Source organism: Lissotriton vulgaris, chromosome 1_1 (genome assembly GCF_964263255.1).
Source record: "Lissotriton vulgaris chromosome 1_1, aLisVul1.2, whole genome shotgun sequence".
In the NCBI taxonomy this organism is placed as follows: Eukaryota; Metazoa; Chordata; class Amphibia; order Caudata; family Salamandridae; genus Lissotriton; species Lissotriton vulgaris.
In genome coordinates this window covers 1,388,989,113-1,389,007,749 of record NC_141685.1, presented here as the reverse complement: position 1 = coordinate 1,389,007,749, position 18,637 = coordinate 1,388,989,113, and the positions used below count along the sequence as shown (strand labels likewise).

Genomic DNA, 18,637 nt, shown 5'->3' with positions numbered 1-18,637 from the left:
GTGTCCTTTCATTTGGTATTAAAGGGATTGCATATGGTAAAACAGCTGGCTTCACATGCCCTCTTGAGTTTAGCCTAAGACTGCTTTTGTTCATGCTACCAATAGGATAGCTGGTCTATAAGGTTGACCTACAACCAATCACAATAGGGGTCGTTTGGACTGGTGCAAGGTGCTCACTAGAATAGTGAACATCATATACCAGGCCAACTTCTCACAAGCAGGTCTTGGGTCTGCCGTGGGTGGATGGGGAGGGTGTTCCAGGTCTTTGCGGCGAGGTGGGAGAATCTGCCGCCTGAGGTCGCTCTTCGGAAGCGGGGGACTATAGCGAGGGCGAGGTCGGCGGAGCGGAGCTGGCGGGTGGGGGTGTAGAAGCTGAGTCGTCTGTTGAGGTACGTTGGTCCGGTGTTGTGGAGTGCCTTGTGTGCGTGGGTGAGGAGCTTGAAGGTTATCCTCTTGTTGACCGGGAGCCAGTGCAGGTCTCTCAGGTGGGGTGTGATGTGGCTGCGGCGAGGGATGTCGAGGATCAGGCGTGCAGAGGCGTTCTGGATGCGTTGGAGCTGTCTCATGAGTTTTGCAGAGGCTCCTGCGCAGAGGGCGTTTCCATAGTCCAACCTACTGCTGACAAGGGCCTGGGTTCTTCTTGTTTCAGTGGAGATCCACTTGTATATCCTACGGAGCATGCAGAGGGTGTTGAAGCAGGAGGAGGAGATGGCGTTGACCTGTTTAGTCATGGAGAGGGTGGAGTTGAGGATGACAACTAGGTTGCGTGCGTGCGTGGTCGGTGGGTGTTGGAGCGGTTCCCAGTGCGGTCGGCCACCAGGAGTCGTCCCAGGCCGAAAGGTTGGATCCGAGGATGAGGACCTCCGTCTTGTCCGAGTTCAGCTTCAGTCGGCTGTTCCTCATCCATTCAGCAACGACCTTCATTCCTTCGTGAAGGTTGGTTTTGGCGGTGTGGGGGTCCTTGGTGAGGGAGAGTATCAGCTGGGTGTCATTGGCGTAGGAGAGGATGTTGAGATCGTGCCGATGGGCGACGTGGGCGAGCGGTGCCATGTAGATGTTAAACAGAGTAGGGCTGAGGGATGAGCCCTGGGGTACGCCGCAGATGATCTCGGTGGCTTCGGAGCGGAAGGGGGGAATGCGAACGCTCTGTGTTCTGCCGGAGCGGAAGGAGGTGGTCCAGTCCAGGGCCTTCTCTTAGATCCCAGCGTTGTGGAGGCGTGTTCGTAGTGTGTGGTGAGAGACGGTGTCGAAGGCGGCTGACAGGTCCAGGAGGATGAGGGCCGCCGTTTCTCTGTTGTCCAGCAGGGACTTCATGCCATTGGTGGCGGCGATGAGGGCAGTCACGGTGCTGTGGTTGCTGCGGAACCCGGAATGGGAAGGGTCCAGGATGTTGTTCTCCTCGAGGTAGCGGGTCAGTTGTTCGTTGACGGTCTTCTCGATGACCTTTGTCGGGAACGGGAGCAGGGAGATGGGCCGGAAGTTCTTGAGGTCCTTGGGGTCCGCCTTGGGTTTCTTTAGTAAGGCGTTGATCTCGGCGTGCTTCCAGCTCTCCGGGAAGGTTGCTGTCTCGAAGGAGGTGTGATGACTTTCCGGAGATGGGGTGTGATGGATGTGCTGGCTTTGTTGAAGATGTGGTGTGGGCATGGATCTGACGGAGATCCGGAGTGGATGGTGTTCACAGAGCCAGATCTTCTCCAGCTTTCGGCAGGTTTGCTTGGAGGCCCGGAGGTCTTCGGTGAAAAAGCTGGCTTTCTTGTTGGTATGATTGTTGGAGGGTTTCTTGATCGGGGCGAGGGTGTTGGCGCAGTCGTTGATCCACTGTCTGAGGTTGCGGGCGGCGGTGTCGGGGTTGGTATGGTCGGCGGGTGGGCTCTGGGCGAGGGTTAACTGGTCTTCGGTGACTTTGCTCCAGCAGCGGTGAGGCATCTGTTGGGTGCGGTGGTGCGTGGTGTTTTTTTTAAGGTGAAGTGGATGCAGCGGTGGTCAGTCCAGTGGAGTTCGGTGGTATGGTTGAAGGAGACGTGGGGGCTTGCGGAGAAGATGGGGTAAAGCGTGTGACCGGCGAAGTGGGTGGGTGTTGTGACGAGTTGTCTGAGTCAGAGGTTGGCTAGGTTGTCGATCAGGGTGGTGGAGTTGGTGTCGTCATTGTTCTCGAGGTGGAAGTTCAGGTCCCCGAGGAGGATGTAGTCGGTGGAGGCGAGGGCGTGTTTGCTGACAAAGTCAGCGATGGAGTCGCTGAACTGTGGTCGGGCTTCGCAGGATGTTAAAATGGATCCCTTCCGACACGAGAAAAACCATCACCCAGGCCCTCATCATCAACAGACTCGACTACAGGAACGCCCTCTACTCAGGAACAACAAACAAGCTCCTGAGACGACTACAACGAATCCAGAACGCCTCGGCACAACTGATCCTCAACGTCCCCTGATGCAGCCACATCACACCCCACCTGAGAGGCCTGCACTGGCTCCCCGTCAACAAGAGGATCACCTTCAAACTCCTCATCCATGCACACAAAGCCCTACAGAACACCGGACCTACATACCTCAACAACCAACTCAGCTTCCACACCCCCACCCGAAACCTCCGCTCAGCCAACCTCGCCCTCGCCACAGTTCCCCGCATCCGGAAAACCACTGCCGGCGGCAGATCTTTCTCCTACCTCGCTGCCAAGACCTGGAACGCTCTCCCCCCGAGCCTACGACAGACTCAGGACCTACTGGCCTTCAGAAAACTCCTCAAGACCTGGCTCTTCGATCAGTAGCGTCCACCCCCCCCCCCTCTCAAAGGCCTTGAGACCCTCACGGGTATGTAGCGCGGTTTATAAATGCAGTGATTGATTGATTGATTGGTTGATTGAAGATGAAGTTACAGGTTACAGGTAAGGGCCAACACAGCAGGGCATCAGTTCTTTTAGAGCAGCGGTCCTGCAGAGAAACATTTCTTGTAGCAGCACAGCAGCCCTTCTTCCCGACAGAGTATCCACAGGTCCAGAAGTGCACTGAAGAGTTGGTGTCTGAGGTCCTTTTATAAACAGAGGCATGCTTTTGAAGTGCACAGATGCCCTGCCATCCCTGCCCTGGCTTCAGACAAACTACAGGGGGTATGCAGCCCTCTGTTTTGAGACAGACACAGCCTATTCAAGTGTAAGTGGGGCTGTGCCCTGCTCCTCCCTCCAATCCTTTCAGTGATGGCCCATACAGTCACACCGAATCTCCCACTGAGTGTTGCTGTCTAGGAGGAATACACAAAGCCAACTGTCACCCACACCCAGTCAGGTAACCCAGAGACAGGCACCAAATGGCTAAAGCAATAAAATGCCAACTTTCTAAAAGTCCTCAACTATATAGCAGTAGGTCCATAATCAGTAAGGCTAGGCCATCTATAATCTCAAACCATAACACAAATGCCAATACTGATGTTCATTCAACCTTCCATTCAAAACCGATGATCACACACCTTAATTGTCATGACCATATGATTGTTTATTCATTATTTTCTTGTTTTTGTTCTCCTTTTTCAAAAGGTTTTTAAAATAAAAAACAGTATTCCTCAATTTGACAATTCATTTTATTAATAACATTACAAAACACAGGGACAGTACAATTACAATATATACAACAATGAACAAATCACAGACTATGCACACAACAAATATAACATTGCACCAACTTGGTACTAAACAATTTCTTGCTCAGGTTCTGCACAAGTAAAGGCTTCTTTTTGAAACAAAAATAGCCCTTGATATCTGCATTCAAAAGCAAAGCTTCAATAGTTTCGACACGGGCATCAACCAAACAGTGACCCTACTGAGCTCTCGTGCTTGTGGCGCACCGCTGCTCGCTCCCGCAAGGTGGATGCCGCCACAAGCATGAGTGCAGTGCTTGAAAAGTGAAGACTGATGGCTAAAGGCCCGCCTAGAGTCATTCTAAAACGTATTCAGGGACGTTTTAGTCATGACTTTCACTAGAAAACTCCGGGAATTCACTAGTTATGGTTAGAAATCTCCAATCACAACTTGGCACACATGCACTGCCCATGACCTTGCACGTCACAAGACATCAGAATGTACATAGTCCAAGGCATCTTTAGAGACAACTTACTTCATATCACCTACAGCGAGGCCTGACGCCATGCAAAAACATTGCCATCACTCTCTGTGCGTGGCCAAAGAATGAACAAAAGGCCTGCCCTTCAGTCAGACATCTGAACCAACCATCCATGTAGACATAACCAACTGTACAATGCCTTTGTTCATTAAGTTCAGTACAGCAATAATCATTTCTAGATTTTTCGTTAGTGAAAAACCTGCTTATATTTTAATTGTGCTTTGTGATGCTGTGTTTTCTCTCCAGGTTTCTTTTGTTGGTCCAGATTTACACTGCTGGGTCGTTCACAGTGGTACGGATGATGTCAACTGTGCATTGATATGGGGGTCACCAGTGGGATCGTTGATGATTTAATCTGTGACATCATGTGTGAGGTCAATAGCATTGCATTTGGGGGCATGGGTCGAGATATGTAGTACCCACAAAAAGAAATTTCAGGGGGTTTTAGAATAAAACTTTAACTATATTGCACTTTTAGGAGAGGATTCGTTAAGGGAATGTCTATTTTTAACAATTGCTTTTTAGGTCGAGCTGGAGTTAGCATCCGAAGGATGCGTCCAGTCTCGACAACTTTAGCCGCCCGTCTCATGGGAATGAGGGACAAGAGGGTGTTACGAGCTTTTCTGCCGGATTTGGGTGCGCGAACGCGCACGTTCCGTCCCGCGCCGCGCCGTGCACATCCCTCCGATTTCTTCAAGTTGGCACACATGCGCGCGCATATACACACACAGACAGACCGACACTCGCTCACACACACCCCCTCCCCCCCCCCACAGTCATCAGCCTCTTTTAAACACACACACACACTCATACACACATGCATACACACAGACTCCAAGACACATACACACACACACGCTCACAAACATACACAGCCACCCGCCGCCGCACGCGCACACACACATGCCCCCCGCCCTCGCAGCTCAGCAACAAGGCGAAGCCCCACTCACCGGCTTCCTTGGTGCGGCGGCTCTCCTCTCATCGGCAGCTGCAGGGCTCCTCTATGCCGGTTACCACGGGCTCTCCCTCACTCCTGGGAGCCTCGTGGAAGGCGCCGGCAGCAGGACTCTTCCTCCCTCCTTCTCAGGGCGAGTGCACCGGGGCGCAGGGTAGGCTCCTGCCTGCTCCAGTGCTCAAAACAGCCGCGGCTCTTCCGTGGGAGGCGGGGTAGGCTCCCGCTCTCCTACTTCCGGTTTCCGGTTGTCCCGCCCGGCCTGCCTGACTGCCTGGTCGCAGGCCGGCGGCGATGATGCGGGGGGACACACGAGGGGTAGGCTCCCTCTAGAATTTAATTATAAAGCGAGGTGACACTCGCTACAAGTGGAAATACGCCGCAATTTGGGGCAAATGCCGGGTGGGCACCGGCTTGGAGCACCACGCGCTTCAACATAGCTGCCAAGGTTTCAGATTGCAATGCGTGACATGCTCATAATTTCAGTGCAATTATGAGTGACATTTTAATGACCATGAGTGACACTTTCTCGTGAACTAACTCAAGCAATGAAAACCAGGGAAGCATATCAATATCATACATTACATCCATTTGAGCATCTTGGCTGAAGTTCTAGTTTTTTTCAAGTATCCTACATAGTTTAGGTTTGCTGAGCTATGTTCAAATGCTAGTCTTTACATTACCCTGTTTGATACATGTATATTTTTTTGGTGTGCCATTAAGCTTGCCTTGATGGCATTTAGGCTAAGTTCATTGGTATTTTATACATCTGCCATGCCGAATTTGCAAACAAATAAAAAACAGAAGGAGCTCATACTTTTTCTAAAGATGCTGTCACTCATGCTGCCGAATGTAGGGGTTCATGAATACCAAGGCTTATACATTTTGATTCCACGTCATGCTTCTTTCTTCAATCCACCTGCACTTCCTGTGTTCTTATCTCACTCTTGTAGGTTATTTTTCATTCCTGCTATCTGTCACTGTTCCATTATCTTCCTCTGCTTTCTTCTTGCTCCCTTTCTGTAATTCTCTCTAGTAGTAGCTCTGGACCAAAATATGGTGGAAGAAAAATAACTCTCAGACCCCAAAAACATAATTCCCTCCACTACCAAGCACCTGCATAAATGATGCACTGTGTACGGGGCAAAGATGAGTCACAAGAGGAGGAAGGCCTCCTCCACCTACCCACCTCTCTCACACACCCACATTCCCCCATTTCCTTCTGCACCGAAGCCCCCTCCCTCATTTCCAATAACTCAAACACTTTCCGCCGTGATGCTCTCTTTTGCTCACCTTACAATTCTCCTACCCGATGTTACCCCTCCTTCAGGCAAGGAAACCCTTTGCAATACTCCTCAGGGCCCGACAAAGCACTCCCCCTCACCCACCGTGCAGTCTCTCTCTCTCGTACACCACTCACACCTGAGCCCAGTAAAGAGACGTGCCCCGTGTATAAACTAGAAATCTCTACTTTCTGTAGAGTGCTGCCAGTGTTTTTTTCTCCCCCTCGCTGTGGTCTCTGTTATTGCAGTGAGATAGAGAGCTGCTGCCTTAGTCCAAGTGAAGGTGGCTGTTGGCTGGCCGAGGCTGAACGGCGGCAGACACCAGCACGCACCCCCGGGGCCTCCAGCCTCCAGCCATGCCCAGGGCAAGCACCCCCGGGGCCTCGAGCCATGCCCAGGTCAAGCACCCCGGGGCCTCAAGCCATGCCCAGGGCAAGCACCCCCGGGACCTCGAGCCATGCCCAGTGCAGACCTTAATGAGCGGCACTGGCTGCAGCTGATCACGCGCTGCCTCCAGGGCCCAGGAGTCTCCTCGTGCAAGGCAATAACGTGAAACCAAAGTGCTGCGCAGCGACGTGATGTCAGCACAATCATCTTTCCTCTGCAACCAAATCCTCAAAAAAACTCGGGGGGCTATATCCCTCATACAGAACCTAAAACATCCTGACTTACTTGAACCTAAGTGCGCTACATGCCGCCGCTGCCGGCCCGGGCTGAGACTCGTGAGCAGAGCTGTGATCATGAAAGCTGCAGCTGAGCCCTGAAGACGGCGCGGCCGCCACTCCCGTTTTGACCTGGTACAAACAATACATCAGTTTGCAATGCTTCAGTTGTGTGCAGCAGGCGGAGGTCAGATAGCTCACAGTTTGTCCACTTTATGATGCCAGCAGCTCACCAGGCTCATGCTGCTTCACCTAAAGGAGCACAGCTTCTACTACCGTGGTAGCACTTCACAGTTAGACACCTGCTGAGACACTACGATTATGCGTGACAATGCATTTCAGTGCGGTAATGCGGATTACCACACTGAAATACGCTAGTGTCACGCCTGATGCGTGACACTTGGCAGGCCTGCTTCAACGGCAAACACAACGCTCTCAAGCGCTAAGGAGGCAAATCCCGCGGCCAATGTTGGGTGGGCACTGGCCTCCTGCAACAAAGCGCTCCCAGGCGCTTCAGGGAAATGAAGCGCTCCCAAGCGCTAGGCAGGTGAATACAGCGCTCCCAAGCGCTATAAAACTTGTCGCTTCAGAGCCCCCACATCCTAAAAATCTCACCACACACTGGAAGGGAGCAGGCTCTGGGGTCATCGGTCTAAAGCACTTTTCTAGTAAAAAGATTATTCTACACAAACTGTCATCCAGAGACCCAGTACCCCTGATACTCTCCTGCAGCACTCTCACCACAGTGAGACTCGTGTGAAACCAATGAAGTGTCAGAGGGAGAATGACACCAAAGGATGAAAGGCAGAGGCTGCCCAGCAGAGATGTGAACCTATAATCTGCAGAGAAACACACACACACACACACACACACACACATACATACATACAAACACACACACATACATACATACACACACATACATACACACACACATACGTACATACATACAAACACACACAAACAAACCCAAACACATAAACACACGCGCACACACATACATATATGCACACGCACGCATGCACACAAAGTCACTGAAAAAAACGACAAATTAACACTAGGTATCAATTACATTAAACAATGTTCCATGTGTAGCGCTTAACACAAAAACGAATGAATAGCCCCTGACAACTATCCAACACTGCCAGCTCTTTCCTGTATACCCGAGCATATTGTATAATGCTATTAAAACAGAGACTTTTTAGGTCGATCCTGAGCAGCGCATGTGCTGCTCTTCGAAGCACGCTGTATTCAGGTATGGACTTGCTAAGATAAGCTTGCAGTTTTGTCCTATCGCTGAAGGTTGGTAGGTTGGGGAAGAAGTGTCTGGGGCGTCCTTTAAACAAGCATTTGCAATGCAATAGGTCTCACTTTTGCGAAAGTTTAAGCTATTAGCATTGTAAATGACAATGCCTTTTATTTATGTTTTTAAAAGCAAAAACATAAAAAAAAGGCATTACCATTTACAATGCCAATAGCTCTAACTTTAATAATGCGAGACCTATTGCATTGCAAATGCTTGTTTAATACATCTTCCGAGTATCTAATCAGTGCATTGAATTTTTATGATACCCTGTACAAAGACCCATCCCATCCAAACAACATGCAACCGGCCTTGTGCACTAAGCTCTGGGTGCAGGGTACTGCCTACAGCTCTGTTCCCAAACTCACTCCCATTGCAAACCGTTGTGTCCAGTCTTGGGCCCTGCACAGTAGCATAGGGCATAGCCTGAAGTAAAGACAAGGAGGAAGATCAAACTGTTTTTCTTCTGCTAAAAGGTGAAAGAAAGAGTAGCACATTAAGCTACTTTGTTGAGTTTATACAGATCTATCAAATTGTGCCAACTTTATTAGCTTTTATGCCTTTCCTACTTTAACTTCGCCCCCTCGGACAACTCTGCAATAAACTTGAGATGCAAGCCAGACCTCAGATTTGCCAAACAGCGCTACTGGTGTAAGCAAATTAAAATCAAGGTAAACTGCAGCTTAGCTGAAATATTTCCTTTTTTACCTAGCAAATTCATCTGATTTGGGGTGTCAAAAAAGGTTATTTTTCTTCTCTGTTTGAACAGCAATAATGCACATCATGCACCCAATTCCCGTACATGTTTTTCCGCAATGGCAATCTTAGTAATTAATCATACATTAGTGAATACAAGATCACAGAAACTGAAATAAAGGGTTGTTTGTAACCTACCAATCAAGTCTCTCAAAAAAAGTTACTTTGAAAATGTATCTGCAAATTTAACCATCGAAATAACTATAAATGTGACCCTGAAAACCTGTAATGACAGAAATATATCCAAACCACAAAAACACACCGTTTTGAGTAAAGTTCTAGTTCATACCATATTTGGGTAAATTTGGTTCAGAAGCTTCTGAAAGCGAGACTTTCTACAGGACTTAAAATGGAAAAGGCATCTTTTTTGAACGCCTTAAAGCCTCGTTTAGGTTTCCCATATTCCATGGGTGGAACTGCACCAAATCGGACATACCAAAACGGATTCCAAATCATGTGCGAACATATGCAACAGCACCAAGGTATGAGAAAGTTAAACTTTACTATTCTGAAACTACTTAGTTTTAATGGCTGCTGCATCACTCATCAGCATAACACCAACATAAGGTTCATTAGACAGCTACAACTTTATTAGCTCAAGATAGCATGTGGGTGCGTTTAAAGCCCCAGATTCCTCCTCCTTTTGATTTTATACGTAAAATGATAAACATTAATCAGCTTCTATTAATGTACATTAAAATGTCCATTCATTTTTTCTAGAAAAAAAGTCTTGCAGAACATTTAAGACATAGAAGTGATATTTAGGGATCATTAACCATACCTCTTATGTAAATCTTTCATGGCAGGTGTAAGATAACTGGCTGTGACTAGGTTCACTTTGTTGTTGATGCATTTTTTGGCAACAAGAGGATGGGCTGCATAAGGCAGCAAGCTGAAAGAGAAAACAGTAAACTGTCAGAACATTTTATTGGACAAGGGAACATAAATAAACTGTTTAAAGTACATGGAAAGCTTGGATCACAGATGTATTGTTGTGGTAGTTTTGAAAGCAGTTCAGAAATGCTCTGACAATGTACATGCTTGAGAGAAAGACTTTATTCATTCCAAATCAATTTGTTAGTTCAGAATACACACACAAAAAATTAATAGCCACTTGTTAGATAACAAAATTGAAGCTAGAATTCCATTAATTCAACTATCACAGAAGGCACCAGGTCCTTTTCATGGCACTAATTTTACCACAATGATATGGTCAAACATCATTTAGCGTAAAGTGTCACAGCCACTGGACACCTCACTCACTCTTTAGAAAATACCATAGGTTTCATATCAGAGCACAAAGACTAACTACTCAATTTCCCAAAATGATCTGCATTTTCTACTGGATAGCACATCATTAATAACATAACATCAGTCTATCAGTAACGGACTTAGTCCGCACCATTACCATTATAGATATCACCATTCTTCATATTAGTTACAGTACTCCAGGGATTTGGCAAATATCCCTGGATACCCAGCAGGTTGAAGACTAGTGAGAGATACATTTAGGTAAATTAAGGATCAGAATTTATGGAGAGTGACCACACAAATATTGCAGAGACATTGTCAGCCTATATTGTCAAGCTACAGAATAATCTTGATTTGAACTGGGACAGAACCACAGCACTATCAATTCAACCCGTTTAATAGAAAACAGGTGCTTTAGTTTACTGGGTGTTTACCTTTCTTAAGAATGGAATGCACACATTTAGGACAGAGATTGTTGGTGTGCAGTCACCAGTAATTAGGGGAACTTAAATCTTATCTGATATTTTCATGCTGGATGGTTTGGTGCATCAATCAGATATCTATCCATGCTTGGTGGCAACTTAACTAGTAGTCAGCAGGGTGTTGTTTATTAAAAATGCTATACATTTTTAATCAGGCTTCACTATCACTTTGAAATTATTATTGATACTATTGGGCACCACATACGGTTTCAGTAACCTTAAACACCCTTGTTTCGTAATGTAAAACACTGCTGTTGTGTCGTCTTTGAGCCCTTGCAGTGCTGCTTCATTCAAGGCTGGTAGACCACATTCATTTTTAGATGTTCTAACTCATGGTCCAGGCCGAACTAAACCTTCCACGTGAGTTTTCAGCCATATTTTTCTTTCATCTGCTTCCAAATAATTTAGTCCACACTATGACCTTTAAATGAATATGTTAAGAGACATTTTGAGAGTTTTACTCCATTGATCTCCTTCCAACTTTGTATTTGCTGACACATATACTAAATATTAGTTTACATCTTTGTTTGGATTGTAATGTGTTTAATTAATTTTAATTGTGCTTATGATTTCCGCACTGCCACTCCAGTACATTTAACACTGCTAAGCCTTGGTGACCAGGAGGCACTACTGTTGGTTGTCACATGCCATCAGAATTGTTGCGATCTGTGAACTTCTAAGTGTAGTAGTTGTGGGAGCTCATATAAAGTATGCTATACTTCTAGCAATTGTCACCAGATTATGTACAAATGATTATAAAAAGTTATTTTTTTTAATTGATTTATTCTGTTTTGAACATTATCCTCTTTTCATTCCACAGATATCAATGCCAACAGATTAATCCAGCTGTATAGCATTTGTAAACAGCCGTGCTTATTATTGTGATCTCAAGCAGTTTTCGCTCTCCAAGTCTCTTCTGCAGCACAACACGTAAGTTTAGGGAGGCTAAAATTGCCGCCCGCCCCCACCCCCCACTGACTCCCTTAACATTTTTTGGTGCCCTTTTTAGGATTGAACCCCGACAGTTGTGGGTTCACATCTCTTAAATGTCAGTTCATGCCTCCACTGTAACGAAAGTGCATGTGATGGCAGCGACAGCCATGATTACACAAGGGTATCAGTGAAAAAGGCCTTCGCCCACTGACCCTCGGTACGCAATGCCACACCCTCCGCTTTAGCCCTCTTCCTTACTTCCACATTCAACCCGTACTGGAACGGTCCTGTCAGATATCTCCAGTGCATCTCTAAGGCACACCAAGCAAATTGCATGACAGGATCCAGAAATCTAGATCTCGCCCTCTGCGTCCCAGGATGAGCATATAATCCCAACAGACAAGTATCCACAATAAATACGTTTGTCTTGCCCACTGTCCTCTAGGTCAGTAGTGTCCGCTTGCCAGAAGGCTGTTACTGTCAGGAAAGTCTATGTCGTATGGGTAAAATCTGCACCTATCAGTGCACATTTAGGGCACCGCTTATTGTCACACCCAGCCATCAACCTATGTGTAGTGAGGTATGTGGTGTGCAGGAAGTTTAACTGTGTATATTTGAACATGGCTTTCCCAGATACCGGATGCGGTTGTTCCAGCACAACCGTACATTTCTTATCCCCCAACATCTTCCCCACCTCACCATCCCAGTAGGTACTCAACTTCATAAATATGTCCATAATGGGTTCATAGTCACGGGTTGGAGGGATCGATAGAGCCATGATATCAATTCATGACCACCCCAAAGGTGAGCAAGACCTGCATTGGCTCATGTGCTGGAGGTTCAGTGTTGTAGTCCCCTTATAGGTCCTCAGAGACTGATGCAGGATTGAGTATATCAAGGACTGGGATTCTGGTAGGGCGTCAAAGCCAAACATGTGGAATTCATGGAGCTGCCCATCTTCATAGCAGTCACCTACAGTGTGAATTACTGCTTCCGTTTATGCCTGCATTTGCCTAGCCATAGCTCTGGGGATGCAGACCAGTGGGAGCGCACGTGTATAGAGTGGATGACCCGGTACCCTCCGGACTAATCTTTTACAATCAATCAATCAATCAAATCCACAACGCAGACGACACCCAACTCATCATCTCTCACTGACGACCCCACCACCACAGAACCATCTCCCACAGATGCATGACAAACACTGCAGACTAGATGAAGAACAACTGCCTGCAGCCGAACACAAATAAGACTGAAGCACTGATCTTTGGCAACAGCAGCAACACATTGAACGACTCCTGGTGGCCAGCACCCACTCCCTCCAACCACGCCAGAAACCTCTGAATCATCATTGACAACAAGATCACCATGAAATCACAGATCAACCCCATCTCCTCAGCCTGCATCCTCACTTGTGCATGCTACATAAGATCTTCAAGTGGCTACCCCTACATACATGACGCACGTGACACAATCCCTCATTACCAGCCGACTGAACTAAGGCAATACCCTCTACATAGGAATCACCAAACACTTTCTAGAGGCTTCAGACAATGCAGAACGCTGCAGCCAGACTCATCCTCAGCCTTCCCGGACAAACCCACATCACACCCCAACTCAGGAAACTCCACTGGCTCCCCAAAAAGAAGAGATGCCAATTCAAGCTGATGACCCACACACCCAAGGCTCTACACAACCAGGATCTGCCTACATTAACCTCCACCTGAACTTCCACCAGCCATCGAGAAGACTACTCTCTGCCTCCCTTTCACTTGTCCACACTCCCTGAATCTACCAAAGCACAAGTGGAGGACGCTCCTTTTTTCACATTGCATAAAGACCGCCCATGCACCTCCGGACCATCACCTCGCTTCCGAAATTCTGGATGACCCTCAAGACCTGGCTGTTCGAAAAAGCTTCAGGGCCTGCAAGCGCTTGGATAACCTATTGGGTGATTAGCCGCACTTTACAAATCCTGATTGATTGATCGATTGATTGAACATTGCAATGCTCTCATTATGCAGGAAAACAGTCTGCCACCAATGCAAATAGCATTGATAACAAAGTGCAGCCCTGCTACATTCCTCTGAGGAACGCAAATGGTTATGATATAAAGAAGCCTGTTAAGACCCTTGTCAAATCTCTTTCTGATGTGCAATGTGGGCAACAAATTATTTGTGCGAATTAGAAATTATAATGATCCAAAAGTGTGAATAATAATGTAGTATAGTTATAACACATTTTTATGTGCAACATTATTTTAAAATTTGATGCAGTTTCTGGTCTTCTCCTCATCCCCCTTCCCAATAACACAGAGAGCTATGATGTCAATGTACTGTAGTGTTCAAAAGCATTGTATTGTGGAAAAATGTTTCCATTGTGTACCTGATGTATCATTTTGAATGTATTCCGCTGCCAGTTCTGATGCAGGTGTGCAGAAGAACATAATTCTATGTGCTATTGTCAAGAAAAAGCTTCATATTGTGTTGTACGTCTTCAGAAAGCAGTAGCTGAGGAAGCAAGCAGAACATTTTCTTACCTTAAGAAATGGGTTAGAGTTCAGGATGTTTTAGGCTACCAAAACTGTTTTTGATTTGCCAACATGAACAACTCCTGATCATACCATGTTGAATTTGCAGTTTTATGAATTAATATGCATAACCCCTGGTTTTAAAAGATCATGTAAGGACTTCCCATTTTCCTCCTCAAACACTGTCTGATTAATTTGAGATTCTTTTCCTCACTTAGGATGCTGTCAGTAAGCTTTATGAGTTTGACACTTAGGGGCAGATGTATCAAGCCGTTTGCGACTCGCAAAAGGCCTTTTTGCATGTTTTGGCATGCATCAAAAATTCGTAAAATAAGAAATAGCAAAAATGTGCGATTCCTTATTTTGCCATAGCATTTAAGGAATCGCAATTTTGCGATTCCTTAAATGCTATGTATGTAGCATTTTTGAATTGCGATTTTTGTTTAAGAATTCACAAATTACCACCAAGTTGTAGTTGATGGTAATTTGCGAAGTCTTTAAAAAATGCACAATTTAGCATTTTTGATGGTGGCATATGCACACACATGTACATTTCAGGGGTGCAGCAGGGTGTCTTTGAGACACCCCTGCACCCTTGAAATAATTCTCAAATTGCGAATAGCAAATTGCGAATTCGCAATTTGAGAATTACTTCACAATCATTCCTATGGGCCTCCTGGCCCATAGGAATGCATGGGAAATTATTCCTTATTTGCGAATTCGCAAAATGCGAATTCGCAAATAAGGAAGATTAAGGAATCGCAAAAACATAGCAATTTTTTTCATACATTCCATTTTGCGAATTCTAAATAGCGATTCCTTAAAAATCGCTATTTAGGAATCGCAAAATGGAATCTTGATACATCTGCCCCTTAGAAATTAGAGTTTAGAAGTGTATTGACTCACTAGGGTTTCTGTTATGATTCTGTATGCTGTATCTTAGCCTTCATGTCGGATTATGCATTTTCTCTGTAATGTTTTTATTAATGATTCTGTATTAACCTTTTAAACTCAATTTTGATACAGAACTCACTTCTTGAGTGGTCACCGTTTCGAATTATGATTTTACTCTGTTAATTTTGTGTTATTGATGGGAAGGGTAGTTTCCTACTCCTAGATTAATGGGAAGATTCAGATAGCTGAACTGTCTAAGGTAAAATGTGTGAGTTAAAAAAAACTGGGGTTGGGATGATTATTTCAGCTCCTACACCCTTGCAGCCGCATGGAGGAAGGTGACCCACCAGATCGACCTCTCACCTAAAGACATGCACTACATCATTGTACACAGGAAGTCCCACAGCGCCATACTGTATTCCTTTTGCAAGTACACTGTGAGAATAATTTCATCCGGATACAATCCTACAGGTATCTCCTCAAGTACCCTAAAAACTCTCCTAATGTTTTAGAGAAGCATTTTGCTTGGTGATGAAGCTGTTCTGCTCTTCATGGATCAACATCAGGAGATGTGAGTACAGATGGTATGGTAATATTTTGCAATTAGTTTTATAATCCAGGTTTAACATGGATCGAGGTCTATATGAGGATATGCCAACAGACTCCCTCTCCAGTTTCAGGATAGACATAGTGAGTGCCTCCCTGGTGATGGCAGGCAACAAACCTTATTTTGTGCTGCCTGGTGCAGTTCTGAGAAGTGTTGCACATTTCTGGTAGAACTTGGGGGGCAATGCATCGGTTCCCTGGGTTTTGTTTCTTACTAGGTCTTTAATGGCCCATCTACCTCAGTGACTGGTACAACAAGCTCTTCTTTAGCATTGGTTAGCAGGCGCTGAAGAACCATTCTGTCTAGAAATGTTTCAACCTCTTCCTGTGTAACCTGATTGTGATGCTAATATTGGCCCTTGCAGTAAAGTGTGAATTCCTCATGTACAGTGAGCTGCGTGTGTGTCACTGACCACTCTTGAGGTCTAATCCTAGTGATGGAATGCCCCGTCCTTCAACTTGATAACCCAAGCAAGCAGCCTATCCACACTGCCCCCTTCCATGTGGTTCAATGTTATGCATTCACAGTAAGTAAAGGAGCACTGACACTCTACTGCCCCCACATAATTCTCCCTGTCTTATACCAGGGACAATCTGTTTGTGGGGAAGTATGCAAGCTATCCTCAAGGGCACGAATGGCCCTCTCCAGGACAGTGAAATCAATTTCCAAAGTTCTTTTGTACCCAATGACTGACCCATACAGTGACCCTAGATCACCATCTTAGCTCCGATATTGTCAGTGGTATGCCTGTTAACCTGGAAATACTTCAATATTGAGTCTCTCAGCGGTTCTAAAAACAAAAAGTATTGCAGGAGCGGCATAGGCAATTTCTATGTAGGTATGGGGGGCAAACTCCTGCTCAGCTATAGTGTCATCAACAAGAGATTATGATCAGAGATTGTGCAGCACAGTTATTTCACATGTGTGACCGATTTAAGGAGCCTGTTGGAACAAAACAGTTTATCCAGCAGACATGCAAGCCTTATAAAGGAGAATAGAAGGCGTATTCCTTGCTGTCACTAGGTTTGTTGAGCCATAGGTCCACCAAACTCCAAATGTCAGTTAAGGCCATGAAATCTTGTACCAGCCGAACCATGGGAGAGTTTGTTCACCGTGGTGTAGACCATTCCAGTGTTACACCCACTTTGCAGCTGGATCCTAGGAATAGGCTCTCCTCCAGAGAATATAGGAGCCAGGGATGTCAGGAAATGTTTCTGCCCCATGTTGAGGGCATCACCCGGGCCATGTCCTACTTCCCAACGAGGAATACATATCGGTTCTCCCCCTGAATGTGTGCCGCGCTCAGTTCGAATGGGACCCCCGGCTGTACTACAGAAAATCAATTTTGAAGAGTACAATGTTGCTTCTTACCTGATAACAAGGTCATGCTTCTTCACCAGTGAAGACAGCTTATCCTCCAGTTTAATAACATCCATTGCAATAGGAATAGTGTTGTGGTATTTCTTTGCCAGCTGCTCAACTTGATCCTTCATCACGGACACTGATATTAAAAGAAATAATAAGACATTGTCTTTCTAATGTATTCTGAATTAAAAAATGTATCATCATTTTCACCATTGGCATATGCCTGCTCGTCAAAGTCTTCAATAACTATAAAATATCTATAACCATCTTGCCCCAAAACAAGGACTACTGATTGTTCCACAATATGAGCTCATGGCATCAAGACAATGTGCAAACACATAAGGAGTTCACAGAGTCACTTTTATGTTGTGCTTTTCTGTGCTCCACAACAAACAACAAGCAGTGTAAATATCCGACGCCACCTCTCAGGTATTTGTTTATATCTGCAACTGGTTACCTTTGATAAAACCAGGGGCGTCTGCGGGGCTCTCCCTTAACCACGGGAGCCCCGCACAGGCAGCTTCTCTTCTTCTTCCGGCGGCGGGCGCGGGACTTCCTCTTTGGAAACCGGAAGTCCCGCGTAGTGCCTGACTTCCTGTGATCCCCTGCTGCAGCGGTGATTCCCTGCAGTCCCGGGCTGCGGCGGTGAAAACGAGGCAGATGAGGGTAGGCTCCCTCCGAATTGAAAATAAACAGTGGGGTGGGCACCCGCTTAGGAATTAAAAATATAAATGCGGGCAAAGTCGCGGAGTGGGCACCCGCGCAATAAAAACAATCACATACGCGGGGTGGCACCCGTAATTACGTAGAACCAATACACAGCCAGAATGCAGGGTGGGCACCTGCTCGCAACTATTTAAAATAAGTGGGGTGCCACTCGCGCCGATCATATTCAGCTGAACCTCAGCACACGTACCTACACGGACACCGGTCGGACCAAGCCATGAACACCACCATGTTTCTCCGAGGTCAAGCACAAAAGAGACTGAGAAACGCAACCGTCATTTTCAGACTGGGGGGGCGTGTTTTTCTTTCTCCCCTCTTCTCCATTGGCTGGAATGTAAACAACGGGCGTGTTTTTGACTGTTGTTGTTACATTTCAGCCAATGGAGAAGAATGAGAAAGAAACGAAAAAACACGCCCCTCAATCCGAAAAAGACGGGGCTTAGATAGAAAAAATGACATCACTGAAACCTCTTCTCCAATGGCTGGTCGCCGTTTAGGAAGCCAGGCAATGGAGAAGAGGGGCGGGGTTTACCCTCGCTACTAAGAAACATAAAATCTCGCCATTGAGACTGCGCATGTGCGCAGCCTACGCTAGCCGAGACCTAAAAAGGACATGATAATAACATTTAAATCCGCTAAAAACAATCACTGTTTTCTTTTCCATGATTGTAGTTTACTTTCCCCAATCGCTAAACAACTGTGTTTGCAAAGATTTTTTTTTACAGCCTCTAGCAATATCCACCACATGATATTAGTTTTTATACATGGAAAATATTGTGCAGCT

At 46.0% G+C, this 18,637-nt stretch overlaps 1 protein-coding gene across 1 annotated transcript in view; it reads right to left on the bottom strand.

The window, feature by feature from the left end:
- AASS (aminoadipate-semialdehyde synthase) overlaps nt 1–18,637 on the bottom strand; it is a 568,722-nt gene that overhangs the window by 103,012 nt on the left and 447,073 nt on the right. The window contains exons 15-16 of the mRNA XM_086966854.1: nt 17,134–17,263; nt 9,847–9,957 (exon numbers count right to left, since the gene is read on the bottom strand). Of these exons, the coding sequence (XP_086822980.1) occupies nt 9,847–9,957; nt 17,134–17,263 (241 nt within the window). The remainder of the gene's footprint in view (nt 1–9,846; nt 9,958–17,133; nt 17,264–18,637) is intronic.